General features: G+C 48.8%; 1 protein-coding gene across 1 annotated transcript; it reads right to left on the bottom strand.

The window, feature by feature from the left end:
* Positions 1–3,402: 3,402 nt before the first annotated feature.
* SRSF11 (serine and arginine rich splicing factor 11) lies at positions 3,403–19,933 on the bottom strand. The gene is given in 15 exon segments (XM_033067440.1): positions 3,403–4,578; positions 4,681–4,819; positions 5,637–5,732; positions 6,233–6,322; positions 6,478–6,609; positions 6,806–6,887; positions 7,950–8,046; positions 8,048–8,077; positions 8,827–8,877; positions 10,339–10,431; positions 11,477–11,518; positions 11,520–11,587; positions 15,391–15,524; positions 19,580–19,732; positions 19,875–19,933. Coding segments are annotated over 15 exon segments (1,461 nt in total). The 5' UTR covers positions 19,931–19,933; the 3' UTR covers positions 3,403–4,380.
* Between the last annotated feature and the right edge of the window lie 788 nt (positions 19,934–20,721).

Here is a 20,721-nt window from a genome sequence, read left to right as displayed (position 1 = left end):
GGTAAAACTTTTTCTGGAATTCCATAGAGTTAAGGATCAAAGTTTATAATGAAGAGGATCATTGATGCTCAGTGGAGGGAACAGCTGTGCTGAGCATGAGGGAAAGGGAGGGCTGAGCACAGGGCAAGGTGTCAGGCACACCTGAGAGCAGGGGATTCCAAACTGCTGGAATCTCTGAGCCATCCCAGAGGGGCTGCTCTGGGCAGGGACAGGGAGAAGCCCCAGGGGATCACAGGCAACAAAATCCAGGAGCACCAGAGTGGGAGGGGAGGGGTTGGTCCTTTCCCAGCACCTCTGGGAAGCTGGGGAGCACTGGGATGTGTGGGAATGGGGAATTACTGGGACAGGGGAGCACTGGGATGTGTGGGAATGGGGAATCTCTGGGACAGGGAGCTCTGGGATGTGTGGGAATAGGGAATCACTGGGGCAGGGGAGCACTGGGACAGGGCAGCTTTGTTGTTAATTCAAACTCAACTCCAAAATAAAACTTTAGGGAAAACAAGCAAAGGGAAATTGCTGCAGTGCTGTGTCAGGGCAGGTGTGGAGCATCCTCTGGGAATGATGGAACTTGTTCTCCCAAGTAATGATGAATTCCTGACATTTTCCACACCTCTGGCATGAGCTGACACTGTCTGTGCTGCTCCTGGGAGCCAGGTGGGACCTCTGGGACAGACTGGGAATGTCCCTGGGGCTGAGCTGGGCTTGGATCAGTGCCTATGGGGCAGCACAGGGCCCTGTCCCCTCCCAGGGGTGCCCTGTCCCTCCCAGGGTCCCTTCAGGATGTTTCATGGAGCTGCAGGACCTGTGCCAGGTGTGGAGCTGGCACCACACAGGCTCCCATCCCTTGGGAATTGCAGTGAAGGGAAGAGCTTCCTCCCCAGGTGAATGTCAGAGCTCCCTTTGCTCAGTGCTCCAGGCAGCATCCATGGGTTTGTGTTTCTTGGCATTTTTGGTTATCCCAAATTCATCCCTGGCTCCGTGGAAGTGTCACTGGGGGCACTGCTGGGTCCCAGGGTGGATCCTGGGCTTGCAACTGGAAAACAAAAAGGGTTTGGGGTGGCCTGCTGTGGGATTGGGGCTCCTGTGGCTCCATCCCCTCTGGCCCAGCCCTGCCCAGAGCCCAGGGCAGATCCTGGGAGTGTTCCTGTGGTTCCTGTGGCCTCTGGCTGCACATCTGGGGGATTTTAACCCCCCAGGACACAGCTGCTCCCTGGGACACTTCTGGGTCTGCTCCTGAGGCTCCTTGTGCCTTGGAATGTGGGCACAGCTTTGGGACTGTCCTTGCTCTGCTTTATCCCAGAAATCCTGGCTGCTCTTCCTGTGGAGCTGAGGGTGGGAATTCCCTGGGTTGTTCCCCAGCTCCCAGGGCAGCCCTGGGGGCCCCTGGAGCTGCTCTCAGGACTTTCCCCTCCTCCTGGGATGTGTTTTTTGCTGTGTGAACATTCCAGGTGAGGAGTTCCCACATGTGGGGACACCTGGGCAGGTTTCCTGATGGAGGCAGTGCAGGAATTGTGTCAGAGGGACCCTGGGCTGAGCCTGTGGATCCCCAGGGGCTGCCCACCTTGAGATCCGTGTTTATCTCCATGTTCTCTCCACTAAGGCTGCTCTTGTCACTGGCTTGTGTTGCATGGACACAGGGAATGTTTGTCCAGGGTGTTCCCAGCCCTGTGTGGAGCAGGGGCTCTGGGAAATTCCTTTTCCAAGCAGGATTGATCCAGCAGAGCCTCACCTCAGCTTTCCCCATTTTCGTGAAGGCCAGGCTGGTGTTGCAGGGTTTGGAGTGAGCACAGATCCATGGGTTGTGTTTGTGCAGCAGCTCCAGCTCATCCCTGGGAATGTTGGGGGGAGCAGGAGCAGGCTCAGCCTGGTGGGGATCACAGCCCAGCCTGGGGCTCCCCTCACACCACATCTTTTTGGTTTTTTTTTTTCTGAGGTTTTTTGTAGCTCTTAAAAGACAACCAGGAATTTTGGTCAACCCAGTTGTCCAAAGGATCCCGTGGGTTGTTTCTGAACCAAACTGTTCCTCTGGTCTTCCACACTCCTGCTCTGCCCTGGCAAAGGGAACTCCCAGGATTTCCTGTCCTGGAGCTGCTGCCCAGCCTCTGCTCTCCCCCCTGCAGTTCCCAGCTCCTGCCTCCAGTCCCTTCATCCCCCAGATGTGTTTGTGCTGGAATCCCAGGGATTCCATTGAGATCTCAACCCCTCTGTTCTTTTTCTGTCTCTGCTCCTGAGTTGTGATTCCTGCCAGGAGAACTGCGTTATTTAATCCGGATTAACCAATTCCTGTAATGCTGCAGTTTCACTTTTCTGTTCCTGACAGTTTGTAACTCCCATGGAAAACAAGCACCTCTCTTGGTTTTCCTGTTGTCTGCTCCCTGGTTTTCTCTCCCCTTCACTCATAGTCACTTTGGGTTGTATCATTTGTTAGAATAAAGACCAAACTATGCTGTTGGATTTGGAAACTGCTCCACCTGTGCAATCCAGGCTTCCCTCTCCTGTCCTGGCACTTCCCAGGACTCGGAGGGGAGGGAGTGAGCTCCTGCTGCTGCGTTCTGCAAGGGCATTTTCTTGGTCATTTTTTAAATAAAATCCTGCATTTTCATTACAGCCTCTTCTCTGCCCTCTGTGAATCCCAGGGTTGGTGGGGAAAGGGAGGGGAGCAGCTCCAGCCTCACCTGGAGCTCAGGGAGCAGCTTGGGAGCAGCTGCTGGGGAGGGAGAGGGGAAAGGAGCCTGGAATTCACGGAGCTGTGTTCAGTCCTTGCAGGGATTTCAGCTCCTCCAGCCAGGAATCCCTTGGAACGAGGGCAGGAGAGTTCTGGGATGGGCACAGAGGTTTGGCCTTGCAGGAGGGTGGGGGGATTTTTGGTTTGGGATTTTCTGTTGGCTTTGAGGGAAACTGTTTGGGTTTTTGGGGTTCTTTTGGGTTTTTGGTTCTTTGGAGGGAGGGCTGGGGACTCTTTGTGGTCGGGGGGAGTTTGGGTTTTTACTTTTTAAACTCAGCCTTGCTCTCCTGCCCCCAGATCAGCCCCTGAGCTCAGAGAGGGAGCAGGGCCCCCTCTGCAGGTGAAGGATTTGCTGATTGAAAATCTGATTCTAAAGGGGCAGGAAAACTTCCAGGAAAGGCTTCAGCCACTGCCAGCTAAAACAAAGATTCCCATAAGTGCAGCTGTGGCCCTGATCTGCTCCAGCTCCAGGCAGGGTCTCCCCAGAGCCTGCTCTTGCTTTTCATCCAGCAGCGCTCCCACAAACCCCCCCACAGGAATTTTAACCCCTTTCTCCCCCAAAAATAAAATAATTCCTTCTTGGCTGTGACATGGAGATGGAAAAGTCCCCTGTAAGGAATGAGGTCAAGTTTTCCAGCAGTGGAAATAAGAGCCAGGAGTTTTCTAGGAAGAGGAGGTGAAGTTTCAGGGTTTTATTATCAAAGTTTTGTAAAACATTTTCCGAAACTGTACATCGACATGGCACAGACTGTCGGCTACTTTTGTCTCTTTACCTGCACAAAAGTAAAAGCTCTGGAGCTGCTGGAACTAAGGAACAGCTTTGGGTAACTACTCTGCAAATACCATGGGATCACCGAGTGCGGGAGGGAGGGGACGGCCGGGACAGGAACACAAATTTATCCGTTTGTACAACTTGAGATCAAGTAAAAAGTACATTATCAATGGACTCGCTTTAAAAACAGACCAAGGTCATTTTAAAATGCACTCCCTGCTGCAGTGGGTGAGCTCCTGAGCCCCCAGCCCTGGCTGAGGCTGCTCCCCCAGCCCTCCCTCACTGGGCACGGGCAGGATTCCCCTCCTGGGCTCAGATCAGACAGAGCCCTCAGGAAGGGCAGGGCACAGAACCCGGGCACAGAACCCTGGGCACAGAACCCTGGGACAGCCAAACAAAACCCCCTGGGAATCCAAACCCAGCACCTGGCTTAAAACCAGAACTAAAGCCAAGAGCACAAAGAGCTGGTGTGATCCAAGGCTGACTCTGGGAGCTGTGCCACCCTCCTGGGGCATTCCCTCAGGACAGAGGGGCTGTGCCACCCTCCTGGGGCAGTCCCTCAGGACAGAGGGGCTGTGCCACCCTCCCCACACTGCCGGGACACTGCTGGCCCTGCTGGCTCAGCCCGGGACGCTCCGGAGGGAGGGAGGGAAGCAGGGAGGGAAGCAGGGAGGGAGGGCCGGCCCCGCCCAGGCTGTGGGAGGGCCGTGGGGCCCGGCCCGGCCCCAGCTGGGCCCCCGGAGCAGGGGAGCCCTGGCTCAAGCTTTGGGTGTGAGTTAGTATCGGGATGGACAGACCATGGAGAGCTCGGAGCTGGATACATCTAGGTTGAGGATTAACAAGTACAGCATAAAGGATCACACTGGAGGGGCTGTGGGTGGGCTCAGTCGCTCATGTCCATGTCCTCCTCGTGGTGGTCATCCCCGTTCACCTTGGACTCCCTGCCCGGATCCCCACTGCCCTTCTCGGCCACGGGCTCCTTCCCTTTGGGGGAGGGAGCATCCGCCACCTTCTTCTCCTCCTTCTTCTCCTTCTCGCTGTCGTAGCCCTGTTCCTCCTCATCGTAGTCCCTTGTGACCTGCTTTGCCAGGGAAAGGGACACGTTAGCACCTCCCCGAGGCCAGGGCAGGGGCAGGGGATGTGGGCAGGGCTGGGAGCAGCTCCGGGGCCCTTTGGAACATACTTTCACATCCTTGTCGCTCTCGGATTTCCGCTCTCGATCCTTCTCCTTGTCTTTGCTCTTCTTTTTCTTGCTCGTTGACCGTTCCCTCTCGTCTCTGCTCCTCTCCTTGTCTTTATCCTTCTTCTTTTCCTTTTTATGCCTATGAGGATCAGCAGGAGGAGGGTGAGGCCCATCACCATCACCCCATTCCAGGGCTGGAACTGTGTCCAGAGCTCACAGCACACCCAAAGGAAAAGGGAAGAGTGCAAGTGGGAAAATTCCCAAAACCCCAACTCAGCTCTGGCTCAAGGACAAAGCCAAGGCTGAGGCAAACAGAGCCCTGGGATCTCCTGAGCTGAAGGGCCCACAGGGAGCATGGACTCCAAACCCTGGACAGCAAGAACAGCTCCAGGGTTTTACAGAGGAGCACCTCGAGTTACCCATCCTGGGACAGGGACACAAAACACCCAGGCCACCCAAAATCAGCTGATTCCTGCTGGGCAGAGCCCAAGGGACTGGAATTGTGGCACATCCTGCCCCTATCACCCCTGGAATTGTGGCACATCCTGCTCCGACCACCACTGGAATTGTGGCACATCCTGGGATTGTGGCACATCCTGCCCCTATTACCCTGGGACCCCTGGAATTGTGGCACATCCTGCCCCTATTACCCTGGGACCCCTGGAATTGTGGCACATCCTGCTCCTGGCACCCCTGGAATTGTGGCACATCCTGCCCCTATTACCCTGGGACCCCTGGAATTGTGGCACATCCTGCTCCTGGCACCCCTGGAATTGTGGCACATCCTGCTCCTACCACCCCTGGCCCTTGGAGCTCCCAGCCAAGCCCAGAGCAGCTCCATCAAAGCAGCAACGATTCCCCCCAAGCAGAATCCCCTGGGAGCCTCCCTGGAGGTCACAATTTGGGAATTTCCCAACCCAGACTCCCATTTTTTATCAGCCAAGTGTTTCCCTGACCTTCTGGGCGACGGGGAGCGGGACATTTTCCGTTTGGGAGACCTTGGCTTTTTCGGGGACCGCGTCCCGCTCCGGCTCCGCCTGCGCCGCCGTTCCCTGCAGGGAGACACAGCAGCTTGGGAAATCACAATTGACTTTTTTAAAGCTACAAATGCATCCCTAACTCCAGCCCCAGCCCTGCTCACAGGGCACTAAAGAGTTGTTAAAACTGCAAGTTAAATTTGATGAAGCTTTTGCCTGGATTTATTCCCTATATCAGGTGGCAGTGACCCTGGAGCATCAAACTGTGACACAGAGCAGGAGAAACTGTTCTGAGCTCAAAGAATTCACCCCAGACACTGCAGAAAAATGCAAATATAGACACAGGTGGTACAGGTGCTGCTGCTGTGCCTGTACCAGATCCATCCACATTGGAATCATGATCCAATGGGATCCAGGCAGGGTTTGGTTGGAAGGGACCTCAAAGCCCAGCTCCTGCCACGGGCAGGGACACCTTCCACAGAGCAGCTGCTCCACCACAACAACATTTTTAATATTTAATACTGAAATGTATCAAACTCTGGGAACAGAGAGCAAGGAAAATCCCATTTCTGTACCTGCTTGTGCTTCTGGATCTTCTGGTTGTGCTGTAGCTTTTGGGGGGAGTTTTAGAACGTTTCTTTTCTTTCTCTTCCTTCTTTTTATCCCTTTTGGTAGAAGAGAGATTGAGTTTAAATCACTCTCAAGCAGCACTTCCTCACCTGCTGTGCAGGGAAGGGATGCAGAGCTGGGAGGGACAGGGGTGGCAGCACAGGGTGGGTGGCAGCACAGGGACAATCCCTGCCCTGCTCAGAGTCAGTACCTGCTCTTGGATGTGCTCCGAGACCTCCTGCTCCTCTCTCTGGAATGGGATCTCCTCCTCCTGGGACTTTTGGATCTCCTCCTGCTCCTGGATTTGGAATGGGACCTTCTCCTTGATCTGCTCCTGGAGCGTCTGAGGGACACAGAGGACATTATGGGATGTTCCCAGGCTGAAAATCCGAGCACAGCTCCACCCACAGCTCCCTGTGCTGCACAGGGGCTCTGCACACCCACAGAATCTTTAAAGCCCCAATTCAAACCCAAGTGTCTTCCCAAGGATGATTTCTGCAGCAGTTTTGGGAGGTGCTTTTGAGGAATTGCCCTCTCACCTGTGTCTGGATGAGGAAGGAGTCCTCCTCCTCCTCGAGCGCGACCTCGACCTCGAATGTCTTCGTTTTTCATCTTTTTTGTCTGAAAAAGGAAAAGTAGAATAAAAACCAATGGTTTGTTTTTGGTTTTTTTTTTTAATATTCAAAAAGATTTTCTAAAGGAAAGGACCTGGGGTTTCATGTAATTGGTATAAATCAACCTGATTTTGCTGTTTGAAATGAAGGCTCATCTCTGATTTTCTTCACAAGACCAAAAGAACCAACAGAGGAACATTTTTGTGACATGAAATAACACTTTTATGCAAAATTGGAGAAGTCAAAATTCAGAAAAAAATTTGAGTCAGTGAAAAGCTGATGGTTGCAGGGCAATGGAAAATCCTGTGAAAATCCCAGAATCTGCCACTTTGTAAGGTCTGAAGAACCTCTCAAATGATTGTTTTGAATTTCCCACACAAAAGCCTCAAGCTAAGCAAGAACCAGAACAGGATCTCTGTTCTTCCCTAGAAATCATCAGGAGGCTCCAGAACTGATGGATATTCTCTATTTTCAGTGTTCAAGCTTCTGCCTCTCAGATGTAGTGGCTCTGACATTTGTGAGAGAGCTGCTGGAGCTGGTTCTGAATTCAAAGCTGCTGAAAGAAGCTCCAGAAAAGAGAATTATTCACAAACTCGCCCAGATGAGAAATGGAGATAAAGGAAAGAATCCTTGAGAAACATCAGCAGGGTGCCAAGTGGTGAGGCCAGGAAATCCAGGAATCTGAGACAGCAGCAGCAACTTCCCTCAGGGAAGCTTGGCTGTTTTACAGCCTTCAAACCTGTGAATTTTGGGCAAATCAACAGATTGATTCCAGCACATTCCTGCAGCACCCACGGAGAATCCACTGCAGGGTGATTAAAAACCAAATAAATGAATTCCCTGCAGACCCCAGGCACCAAGGCAGCACTCTGCAGACCATCAGCTTTTATCATGGGCTGTGTCCAAGCCCCATCCTGGCTGGAATTACCTGGATCCATTCCAGGATGAATGAATTACCTGGCTCATTCCAGGCTGAATTCATTACCTGGCTCATTCCAGGCTGGATTCATTACCTGGCTCATTCCAGGCTGAATGAATTACCTGGCTCATTCCAGGCTGGATTCATTACCTGGCTCTATAGCAGCAGAAATTAAGGACTGTGCTTCTCTGACTCTCTTCATGGCCTCTTCTATTTCTTTACTGGAGGTATCTGATTTCAGACTGGGGGGACACAAGTCCTGCAGCCACATGGTTTCAACCTGGCAAGGCAAAATTCCAGGAGTTCAGGACTGAGGAATCCAAGGGATGCACTGTCACACTGAGCCAGTTCAGGGGCTCAGGGACTCCTGGAATGACTGAGGTTTGGAGGGACATGGAGCCCATCTCATCCAGCCCTGCCATGGGCAGGGAACTTCCCCAGCCCAGGCTGCCCCAAGGCCCTTCCAGGCTGGCAGCAGCTCCAGCAGGACAGGAATTGGGCAATGAACCCCCAGGGATACTCCCATGGACATTCCCAATGGACACTCCCATGGATATTCACAGGGATATCCCCAGGGATACTCCCATGGACATTCCCAATGGATACTCCCATGGATATTCACAGGGATATCCTCATGGATACTCCCAGGGATATTCAGAGGGATATTCCCAGGGATATTCCCCATGGATATTTTCCCCATGGACACTCCCATGGATATTCCCCCCATGGATATTCCCCATGCATATTCCCCATAGATACTCCCAAGGATATCTTCCCCATGAATATCCCCATGGACACTCCCTATGGATATTTTCCCCATGGATATTTTCCCCATGGACACTCCCATGGATACTCCCCATGGATATTTTCCCCATGGACACTCCCATGATTTTCCCCATGGATATTTTCCCCATGGATATTTTCCCCACGGATATTCCCCCTGGATATTCCCCATATTTCCCATGGATATTCCCCCCATGGATTCCCCCCAGCAGTGCCATACAAGGTTTGGGAACACTGGTGCTTACTTTGGATCCACTGTGCTCATCAGTTTTAGGAGCTGATCTGCTGCAAGAGACTGGGAGGGAAAAGTAAAGTTAAAAGAAGGGAGATGGGAGAGCCTTCCCTGGAATGTCCCTCCCAGCTGGAACAGCAGGCAGAGGAAACCCCAGCCACACTGGGATGGAGCTGGGAACATCCCACACTGGGAACATCCCACACTGGGAGGGAACATCCCACACTGGGGGCTCAGGGCTTCCAGTTCCACTGCAGCCAAACCCACCCTGCCCTGGGCAGGACCAGCAGGAAAAACACAAATGGGGAAAACAGAAATGGGGGAAAAACAGAAATGGGGGAAAAACAGAAATGGGGCAAAAAACCACAAATGGGGCAAAAACCACAAATGGGGGGAAAAACACAAACGGGGTAAAACAAAAAAAGAGTAAAAACACAAATGGATAAAACCACAAAATAGATAAAACCACAAAACAGATAAAAATACAAATGGATAAAACTACAAAATGGATTAAAACACAAATGGATAAAGTCAAATAAGGGTAAAAAATACAAATGGATAAAAATAAATCTGGATAAAAAACATAAACAGATAAAAATACAAATGGATAAAAACACTGCTGGGGGTGTGTTGTATCTCTAATTATGCACCAATAAATTTTGTGCACAGGTTATTCCTGTCACTGCAAGAGGGCAGAGCTCTCTCTAAGCTGTCTGTCCACTGAAGACCTCAGCTGGCAACTTATAAACATTTAAATATTCCATGACAAAATGCATTTACAGCTCTTAGGATAATCCAAGTGTTATTGTCATCAGTCACTTCCTGCACCAAGAAAATGTTTAATTCTCACTCATTTTTTTAATAATGAACATAAAGTTCATTTTTAAAATGTTTGTTACAATTGATGGTTGAATGTGCAAAAAATCCTCCATCACCCCAAATTTTACATTTTTCTGATTTGCATTTAAAATTATTTTTTAAAATTTGTTTATTAATTTAACCATCATTTGCTTGTTCTTCCACATGGGAATACATTAAAAAAATTGAAATTATGCAGTAGCAATGCATTAAATTATTGCTGCTTCAAAAGAACATTTGGTTCTTCCCTCTTAATATTTCATCTAGATAAATATAATAAATATATTTATATTTATGTTGCTGTATTTTTATTGATATAAATATACTCAATATTCTATTACTTAGTACTTAAAAGCTTTTTTATTCAGCTGTAACAACTCATGAAGTTTCCTCACATTTTTGACACCTCCAAAATTAAAAATTCAAACTAATTTTATTTGAAGAGCAAGGCAGGTTCATGGCCTGATAATGACACATATTTGAAATATTTCATTGCTATTCCCAAATTATTCCAACACTGAATTTGATATTCAAGCAGATATTTTGTTATTCCAAGCAGAAACAAATCCTGGAGCTTCCAGGCAGTGGCTGTGAACTGACAGAAATGAAACCAATTTTGGAGCAGGGAGGGAGGGCAATAAAGAATATTTTGGGGTCAGGACGTACCTGGGAGTTCAGGTTTGCTCCAGGAAGCCCAAGAGCAGCAAGGGCAGGGTCGAGAGCAGGAGCTCCTAGAGCAGCTAAAGGGACAGCACCAATCTGTGACAGACAAAAACAGTCAGGACACAGGGGCAGGGGAGAGAAAGGAGTAAAGCACTGCAGAAATGGAAGGGAGAGTTGAAAATGAAGTTATTTTCCAGTGCTAAAATGGAAATTCATGCTAAGTTTTTGTGGCTATTTCCCCATTTCTAATTCATTTCAGGGCTGAGGTGGCTGTGGTTTGTGTGAAAAGGCAATTTAACAATATTGCATCCCTGTCCCAAATGTGGTTCAAAAGCTACTGGAGAGCAGAAGGCTCCCTAAAGCTGCTCATTTTGGGCCATTCCAAAAGAGAGGATTGAGGCACACCCCAAACCCAGCACACACTGTTAAATGTGCCAGAAACCCTGAAATGTGTGTGCTGGACACAACAACATTTCCAGCATTTAGAGAGGCAGTTTTTCCAGTGAATGAAATCTTTTGGGTTGCACTTGGTTCTCCCAGCCCCTTCCCTGGGTTTCAAAGGTTAAATTCAGACTTTTCCCTCCTGAGCAGCTCCATGGCCAGGGGCTCCTCCAGCTCAGCAGGAGCTCAGGTGGGTTGGAGTGCAGAATTCGTGAGGCTTTATTGTCATTAATTTGCCTCCTGCACTTTGCTTCTGTGCCCTGGTAAGAGCTGAGCTGTGACTCCAGCTTCTCCCACAATGTGCAATTCTCACTGTTCATCTTCCACATGAATTCCTGTGGGGTCACACAACCAGGCTCCAACTTTCCCCTCAGCTGGAGGATTACTGAAGGGGATCTCACAGCAGCTCCTTGGACTTGAGGAATTTAAAATCTCTGAGATCTCTACTGCTTGTCACATCTGTAAAGCACAGTGGGTCAGAGGGGTGGGAGGCACAGAGGGCCCTGAGAAGCCAGGAAATCAGGAATAGGGAAAGGAGGATATTCCATCCAGTGATTTGTCACTGCTGTGCCCAGCTCCCAGCAGAGCTGTCCCAATCCATCAGGATCCACACACACCACTTCAGAGCTGGGATGAACAGTCAGTGCTGAGAGCAGCAGCAGGAATGGAGTGGGAATGCAGCACAGGACACCCAGCCTACCTGAGAGAGGGGGTTGGGGGTGGGCAGCAGGCCCCCCCCCGGGCAGCAGCCCTGCCACGGCATTAGCTGGGGCCAAGAGAGACAAAGCCTTAGTCTCATCAGGAATGACTCCTGCAGGAAAACAGCCTGGCATTAGAGAGCATCCCAGCCCAGAGGCACCAAATACACAAATACACCCAGCAAAGTCTCCCTGATACACCACCTGAGTTTGTTGAAAGTACTTATGTTGGCTAAAATACAAAGCTTGATGGCTATTAATATTTAGCATTAACTTTTTTTGTCAGAATGCAACTTCAATGGGTGACAATTTGACTGTTCCTTTTTCTCTACAAAAGGTTAAGTTTCTAGAGCAAAAAAAAAATAGCACAATACACACTACTTTGTTGTTAACACTGCCAAGGTTTCATCACCTGTACTCGATTTTTAAGTCATGAACCAAACGTAAGCAAGCACAGTCGGTTCTCCAGGGGTGAGAGTGCTCTCAACTTTCAAAAGCTGTTTTATGAACAACGACTCGTGTCGGCTGCTTCACTACAAAGCACACAGAAAAATCAAGATACACAAGACAAAAAAAGTTGGATTTAGGGGTTAATAATATGGTACAGTTCACTATTGTTTTTTTTTTTTTTTTTTTCTTTTACACCTACCATACAAATTTTGGCAAACTTAAAGAGAAGGGATGGGTGTTTTTGGGTAGGGCTTTTGCTGACGTGGCACATGGAATGCGGTCCCTGCGGCTCTCCGGGAATGCTGGGGGTGTGTCTGTGGCTGGGATACACACAGGGATGCTGGCACATTCCTTACCTGTGCAGTAAAATGCATTTGTTCCAACATGTGCCAGCCTAGAGCACCAACAATGCTGCTGCCACCTGCAGTGGCACAGGGGACTCGTGGCCCAGAGTGTGGCAGCCAGCTGAGCCCAGGGGTGAGTGCGCTGCCTGCTCTGCACACACAGTGCTCAGGACACTGAGGTGTGGAGGGAGTTTTACTCTATCCAACAGCAAAAGCCCTATACAGATGGATTAATTTGTTAATGTGCCCAAGCCCCCAAAATGAGAGTTCAATAAAACAATTTTACTATATAGTTGCAAATACCAGTAGTGTTTCTGTGATACATATTAAGAAACTGCATCTCATCATAAAACATACAATATGTACAGGGCACTTAAGAGAAACTGGATAAGCTGCAGAAGAAAACTGTTGGGTGGTATTTTCAGCAGGGCCTGGTATATAGTTCAGGCTGAACCAGGGAAAAGAACTGTAAAACACAACAACAAAAAAGAAAAACCACTGTTAAATAAAGGTAATGGTTCCTCCCACCTATACTGAGAAGTGCCGATAATCTACACAAATGTACAATACACAGCACTGATATCTGGCTCGTGGCACTGAGCTGGCAGCACTTTAGATACCCAAAGTTATGGAGGGACAGGGGAAAAAGGTCATGGAGGCAAAGGGCAGGAATGCATAAATATATCAACATACCTACAGAGAGATTATGGGGTCATTTGGCATGCAAAATTATGTCTCAAGAGGATATTTATCAATTACAGCTAAACATTTCAAATTAGTGCAACTACAACATTTCTGGCATCTAAATACAAATCCTCAGACTTAGCTCGAGACACCTCATAGAAGATCTGCATCCATTAAAAAAAAATTCATGCATCTGATCCTCTAATTGTTTCTTTAAAAGGTATTTAAATAAACTACAATTTTAAAAAAAGCAATGAGGCCCCTCACCAGTTAATTTTCATGCTTCAAGAGCTTTTTTTACTGCTGCTTTGTTAGAACCATGAAATACTGCATGAATGTGTAGAAATGAAAGAAAAAGAAACAGACAAAAGAAACAAACATTAACCAAAGAACCTACACACCCCCCCCAGCCATCTTTAACCTTAAGAGTTCCTTCCAAATCTAGGAATTAGCCCAGAGAAAATGACAAATACTAAACCTTACCGTAGCCTTTGTGTATAGTTCTATAACACAAAGCAACAGCCAACACCAAAGTGTCTGTGTGAGCTAAAACTTGGGACAGGGGGGGAATGATTGCACTAAACAGATAATAAACATTTGCTTTAGTGACAGGCAATAATCACACAGGTTCATTAGCACAGCAGAAACCAGAGAGGCCCCACTCAGCACAGGCCTGGCTTTAAGCACATCAGCAGTGGCACTGTGGGCTGGGGAAATGCTGCTTCTTGTTGAATTGGCACCCTGGCAGGCTGAATTTTGGGGGGAATGACTCCAGCACAGGGCAGAAATGTGGGATTATCAACCCAGGGGTTGAACATCTCTCTTGTGATGTGCCAAGGCCATCAAATGCTCAACTGTTAAACAACACAAGGTACAGCCCAGGAGTGACTCCTTAAGAGGCCCAGTAAAATATTCTGCTTTAATAATAATTAGATTTTTCTGAAGCACAGCTGCTGGGCAGGTCTCTCTATGTGCCAGGTTTATCCACAGTGGGCAAAGTCAGAGTGACAGAGAGAAAAGTGGGTTTATCCTTGTAGGAAGAGTTAAACACTGGCATTGTCCCCATGGGCCTGGGGAATGTTCCAGCACAATGTCACTGGGCTGGGGCTGTGCTCAGTACCCACACAGGGACAGGAAGCCTTCAGCTCTCTCAAGCAGGGGCAGCAGGAGCAGTAACTCCTCTGCAGAAGGGGTTCTGTGCCCTCAGGAAGCAGCAGGGCTCAGTCACTGCACATTCCTACACTCCAGCAATTAGGTCAAACAGCTTTTTAAGTTTAAGTTTTGTATCTTTTGAGCTTAAGGAATACAAAGATAAGGTAAGACAGCTCCAGCATGACAGATTACAGGTGTGACCCCAGGCCTTGTACCAAACTTAGCACTGTAGTATGACTTAATCTGCAAGATTTTATTCAATTCAACCTTTCCCAGAAGTAAATCAAGAAATGCACAAGTACAATGGAAATCAGTTACTTCTAAAGCAAGTCTAGAAGAGTTTAATAAGACTTCTGTAAGAAGAGGTGTCTTCTCAGCACTTTGCTTTTAAGGTAAGTTCCAAAAACCCTGCTCATTGCCTTTCAAATTACTGTAACACCCTAAAATGTAAAAATAAAAAGAAGAAGAGAAAATGTAGTTAACAAGTGGTTACACCAGGAAAACACTTGGGGACTTGAGTGCTTGCTGGCCTTTAGTTAATGGCTAGAATCCCCTGTAGCTGCAGAGGACCCACTGTTTTTCAGTCATCTGGAAGGGCTTTGCATTTGCCTTCTCCACTACAAAAATCACACACACAAATAACAGAGAGAAGAGTTTATTATTTAGTGAAATTCTATTAAATATATCAAGGATGAACAAGAAAACTTGGAATTAAAAACTAGGACCAGTGCCCATGTGGCACCTCTTGGAAGTTGTCACTTTTGAATTAAAGCAGAATTACTGAAACCCTTGGTATACTGGACTCCACAAGGAGAGTGAGGGCCTTTTTTGGGGATGTTCCCAAATAAATGCAGGGGCAGCATATCCCAAAGGAATGGGAATTCCTCTCCCATGCACTCTCAGGGAGGGAGAAACCATTCTCATGAAGAGAGTGAAAGTGGCAAGCAATTCTTAAGGTGAAATTTCCTTCAAATCTCAACCTGTTTGCATGACAGTCTGGTTGGGAAAACGTCTCCTTGAGACCGACACAGAGCAAAATTTGCGTAGAATTCTGCCTAAAAACGTTCTCATTCTACACTTGCAGACACACAAAACTCTCCTCTTCGATTTGGTGCCACTATGGAAACAAAGGGATCAAATCCAGGGGCCAAAGGCAATATACCAAGGGTTTCCCAATGGCAATCTCTGACAGGTTTGACATAGGACTACTGATAAATTCTGAGCACTAGACAGGAACCAACCACCACCCAAGGGTGGCCCCATAGAACATCAAACAAGTTACAAACCTTCAGCATAGGGAACCACAATGAGGGCTCTGTCAACGAACACAGTGTTTGTCAGGTGCTGGGCCACCACGGCCGAGTCGGGGTCGTGGAACTTTACAAAGCACACGCGCGACGACACCGGCAAGGGGGAGTCACTGCAAGACACAGAGGCAGCACTCAGGGACAGCAGGCAGCCACAGCCAGCCCAAAATCACACCCACTGCTCTGGAGCTGAGCATTAGCTCTGTTATGCACAATAAATAAAAATAAACGAAGGTTGTGTTACGCGCGATAAAGCCGCGAGCGGCCGCCCGAGTGGAAAATCTGCCCTGGCTGGGAGGAAAGCTTGGCTGGAAAAAGAGAAAATGTTACCAAGTGTTTGTCTGTGGTTTCACACTCCCTGCTCCAGGCCCCAAGTGACTGGTGAAGGCAGACTGTGAAATGAGGAGGGTGATGATTACAGGGTTGCTGTGACTGGGGACAGGGGCAGGTAGGGGCAGGGTGTGCTGTGATGCCTGTGCCTGGCAGAGGACAGGGAAAGTTGGGATCCTGGGAAGGAATCCTGGCTGGGATGGTGATGAGGCCCTGGAATAGAATTCCCACAGCAGCTGGGGCTGTCCCTGGATCCCTGCAGTGCCCAAGGCCAGGCTGGAGCAGTGGCACAGTGCAAGGTGTCCCTGCCATGGTGGCACTAAGGGACGAGCTCTGAGGTCACTCCCAACCCAAACCAGTCTGAGATTCTGTTTTGCTTTCAACCCAATCCCACTCTAGCTTCCAGACTAAACTTCTCCATGCTCCCACATCCTGAGGGATGCCCAGTGCTGAGCCCCTGCCTGTCCTGCAGCAGGGAATTTAGGGAGCTCAGGAAGGAATGACAAGCTGAGCACAATAAAGCAGAACTCTCCCCAAGGGAGGTCTGTGCCTGCTCCCAGCTCACAGTAAGTGTCTGTCAATCCACAAACCCAAAACTGACAAGTTTTGAGTCACTTCAAAGAAAAAACCAACCCAGAAATATCTACTTCCTACAACAGGAAAGAATTGTAGAACCACAGCTGCAACTTCCCTAAACCAAACCAAAGTGAAAACCAGGTGCAGTCAACCCAGGCAAGGTTTTCAAGAGCCCCCTGTCCTGGAAGTGGGGCAGATTTTGCTGTAATTGGATGTACAAAGTGAAGGACAGGAAGAAAAACTGTTCTGCAGACAGAACTGGGGACAGAGGAGTTAAAAGCTGCCTGCAGAAGGCCCAGGCAGGGAGTGGAAGCAGCAGCAGGTCCTAAACCCCTTGTTCCTAAGGCAGGCAGGAGGTCCAGACCAGCCAGGGGAGCTCTGAAAACATCACTGATCCTGACTAAAATCTCATTTTCCCACCTGGATTCCAAAGCATAACTCCAAAACATCCCACTTCAAAGGCATGCCAGGTGCAGAGCAGTTTGATCTGGGCTGATCAAGCCTTTCAGCACTGGGGGTTGTCAGAACTCAGGAACAGCTCTGACACAACCACAGATCCAGGCTCTATTTTGGGCACTGCAAATGCCAACAGCTCCCTCACCTTGAGCCCACTGAGCCAAACACACACAACTGCCCCCAGTGTCTGGCAGGCCACACTTAATAACCTTACATTCACCTGATGTGGAAAACTAAACTGGAGCCAGCACATTGCAGCTCCTGAAGCATTAAAATTAGAAACAGCCACTTGCTCCCACAGATTGCAGGCTGAATAAATTGGGAAGTTACTGCAGTGATAAATAAGAAAAAAAAATTGAATCTGTTGGTTCTTTTGTGCCCAGGAATCCACAGCAGGTTGCCAAAATGGTGCCTTTTTTACCCACAAGTAATAATTAATAATAATAAATAAAAAATAATATCAAACCCAAAGAAGTGTTATATAGAAGGTGTTTAACAAAATCACAGTGAAATTGTAAAGGAAAGTAAATCAAGGGGTGATGGCAGAGCTGAAGGAGTTCCTCACCTAAACTGTATAAAAATTACACAGTTCATTACAGAAAAATCAGCATTTTGAAAATGCCAGTGATAACACAGGAATGTGAAGCAGGGCAGATCCTACAGACTCCTCAGCAGATCCTGTTTGCAGCCAGGAGTGCCACTGGGAAAGCTTTGGGATAGATGAGCTTTCCCCCAAAATAATGAACCTAAAATAACAACTGAAAATGTCTTAGGCAATGCTTCTGCAGCCTGACATTTAATTTACATCTGTGCATTGCACTTTTAAAAATGCTATTTCCACTCACTCTCAAATCCAACAAGAACTGGATGTTCTCAACAGCTCCCAAAAAAAAAAACCCCAACAAACCATCATCCATCATTATTCTAATTCACCCAAGACTGAAACATTCAGGAATTGTCTCTCAGCCATGGAATGCTGGGACACACCAGGATTTCCTGGGGCTGGAATACAGGAAACTCAGCAATCCATTCCCTCCACTCTGCAGTTTTATGGAACATAATAAAGATGAGAAGCAGGCAATGGAGGATGGGAAAAGCAGGAGGAGGAGGGGGAGGAAAACTGGAAGAAGTCCCAAATCTGGTTGTGCATTAAAGATGAAGCTGGGATGCACAATAAATGGGAATTAAATAAACTGGGAAAAGGAGGTGGATGAGGGGAGAGAAAGAAAAACAGGAATTTAGAGAAGCTCAGGAGGTCACACAGGATCTGAAGTGCAGGAGAACAAGGAAGTTCTGGAGCAGAGCCAGAGGGACACAGATCAAACACGGAGGTGGAGCAAGGGAAATGGGATTGGTTCCTCCAGTCCAACACCCAAGGAAGAATCCCAGCAGGATCCAGGGTAGAGAGGAACCCAGACCATGGGGAGCATTCACAGGTTAGATTTTATACCCCACATCCCTCCAAAAATGGACACTGTGGGCAGGGAAAAGTCAGGAGCTGGAATGTGAAGGAGAAGGAACAGAAAGAGAACGTGGCACTGCCAGAAAATGTCCCTGTCTTTGGGGTGAGGTGGAACTGGGGGCCCTGCTCACCCCAGGGCAAGGGCAGGAGGCACCAAACGATCTCTGAACACATTAGTTAATGTGTATCTACAGCTACAAAGTTTCACAGGCACAAACCACAGCCAACAACTCCCTGAAAAATGAGACAAAGTGTTCACAGACAGAGCAGGCCAGGAAAGGACTGCACCTGTCCCTGTGAGCTCCTCAGGTCACTCATCCCAGCTGGGAACAAGGAAATCCCTCTGGAACTCTCTCTGGTTTGTGCTAGCAGGGATGGAAGCCTCAATGAGGAAAAAACAAATGTTTTGTCAGAGCTTTTTCCCCTAAAATAAAAAATCCGAGTAATTTTGGGTATTATTGAGTGTGCTCTTGTTTGATTAATCTTCATTGTGGCAGAAAGAAAACCTTTAGCTTATATCAGGAATATGCAAAACACCAAGATATAATGGCAGCAGGTTCTGTAAATCAATCAAACTGAAACCATCAGCACTGCTAACACCCAAGTTTGACAACGTATCACAAAGTATTCTGAAAGCACTATTTGTCTTCATTAGAACTCAACTGTAAGTGAAGATATAAAAACTGGCTTATATTTTTGTTTGTTTGTGGCTATTTGTAAACTGCCAGGGTACCTGAAACTTTATTTTCAGTTATTTACACATTTGAAATGCGCATTATTTGGTTTAAATTGCACAGAATTCCTTGTAAGATGTGCAAATGAGAAATGTGTATTTGTCTCAGTGGTTACCTTGCTGCTCAGCACAGATTTGTTCGCAAGGAACACAAATATTAAATATTAAATATTAAGCGCATTCTTTGTAAATTAGGGGTAAGATGTAACTCTGGCACAAAATTCTTTGTAACAAATGCATTTCCGTACATCTAAAAGTGCTGATCCTGTGGAGGTGGCGCAGACAGCCCAAGCTCAGCGGGCACAACCCTGAACAAACAACTCCGGGAGATAAACGCGAATTCGAGCGGAGCCGCACGTGTCGCTCCACGCCCCGCAGTAATCCCGCAATCCCGTGACCGAGCGGAGCCGCGCACGGAGCAGCAGCTCCGGGGGCCGCAGCCAGAGCCGCCCCCGCAGCCCCGGGCGGGCCGAGCGCGGAGCCGCGGCCGGGCGGATCCGGGGAGCGGCGGCGGGGGCGGCCCGGGCCCGAGAGCCGGGGGGGCGGCGCTGGGCCGCGGGCAGGCCGCGGGGGGAGGGACTGTGGGGAGGCCGGGCCCGGCCCGCACTCACTCGGGGGGGAAGAGGCGCAGCTCCTCGATCTTGCCCAGGAAGCCGAAGAGGGTCCGCATCTGCTCCGAGCTGGCGCTGGGCGAGACGTTGGTGACCTGGATCACGTCGGTGCCGCTGCTGGAGGCCATCGCGCCGCCGCCCGCTCCGCCGGTGCTGCAGCAGACACAGCGGGGGGAGAGGAGCGCGGTGAGGCGCGGGTGGGGCGCTGCGCTACGCCCGGCCCGGTTCGGTTCGGTTCGCTCCCACCCCGCTTGGCCGCCCCCGGCCCGGCCCGGCCCCGCGCGCGCCGCCTCACCAGCCTGCCCGGGCCGCAGTATCCCACAGTGCACCGCGGCGCGCGGCCCCGCGCATGCGCAGCGCCGCCGGACACGCACGGGGACAGAGACGCCCGCGCGCGGGGGCGGCGCCTGCGCAGACGGGGCGCGCTCAGCCCCCCCCCCCCCCCCTCACAGCCCGCGCGCGGGAAACCTGAGGGGGCTCTGAGGGGCCTCCCTCATAATTTTATTATAAATATCGTTTATATTGTTATTTTTAGCAAAATAAATCTTTATAACCACGTAAATATAGCGCTTTCTCATTTATGTATTAGCTTTCGCAAGTTATTAATCATAACGATTTGGATATAGTTCAATTTGTATTCCCTTTAGACTGGTTTTTGATAGAGTATGACCTGTCAGTACTGGAAACTCTCTTTTATCCATTATTAAACTTTAAAAATTTTAAAGCTTTGTTTTTCACAATTTCACAGACCAAAGTCTCATAAAATACACTGTCCAAGTGATTTCTTAGGATTCTAGCTTTTCTATTTTTCATGTATTTGTGTAGTTTCTTAAACTCCCTGTACAGTTTTAGCTGCTGCTTTCCCATTTTGGTCAGATACAACAATTCCTCTGCAGGCCTCACTGCCCCAGGCCTTGAGAAATGTAAATAAAAGTGAGTTGGGAGCAGCAAACTTGGGGTAAATTACTTCATTACCTGAAGCTGTAATTGGGAGATTAACCCTTAATTTTATTCTCACTTTTAATCTTTCATTTTACCGCTTTTTATTCTCTTAGTTTTGTCTGGTCTCTGTTTTCAGGTAGCCCCGGAAAAGGCATCACAAGCAGTGCAATGCTTGGGGTGGGAATTTCTCATTAATTTTA

The sequence above is a fragment of the Catharus ustulatus genome, chromosome 9 (genome assembly GCF_009819885.2).
Source record: "Catharus ustulatus isolate bCatUst1 chromosome 9, bCatUst1.pri.v2, whole genome shotgun sequence".
Taxonomy (NCBI): Eukaryota; Metazoa; Chordata; class Aves; order Passeriformes; family Turdidae; genus Catharus; species Catharus ustulatus.
The sequence above is the reverse complement of the archived record's forward strand: the minus strand, read 5'-3'. Positions and strand labels throughout refer to the sequence as shown.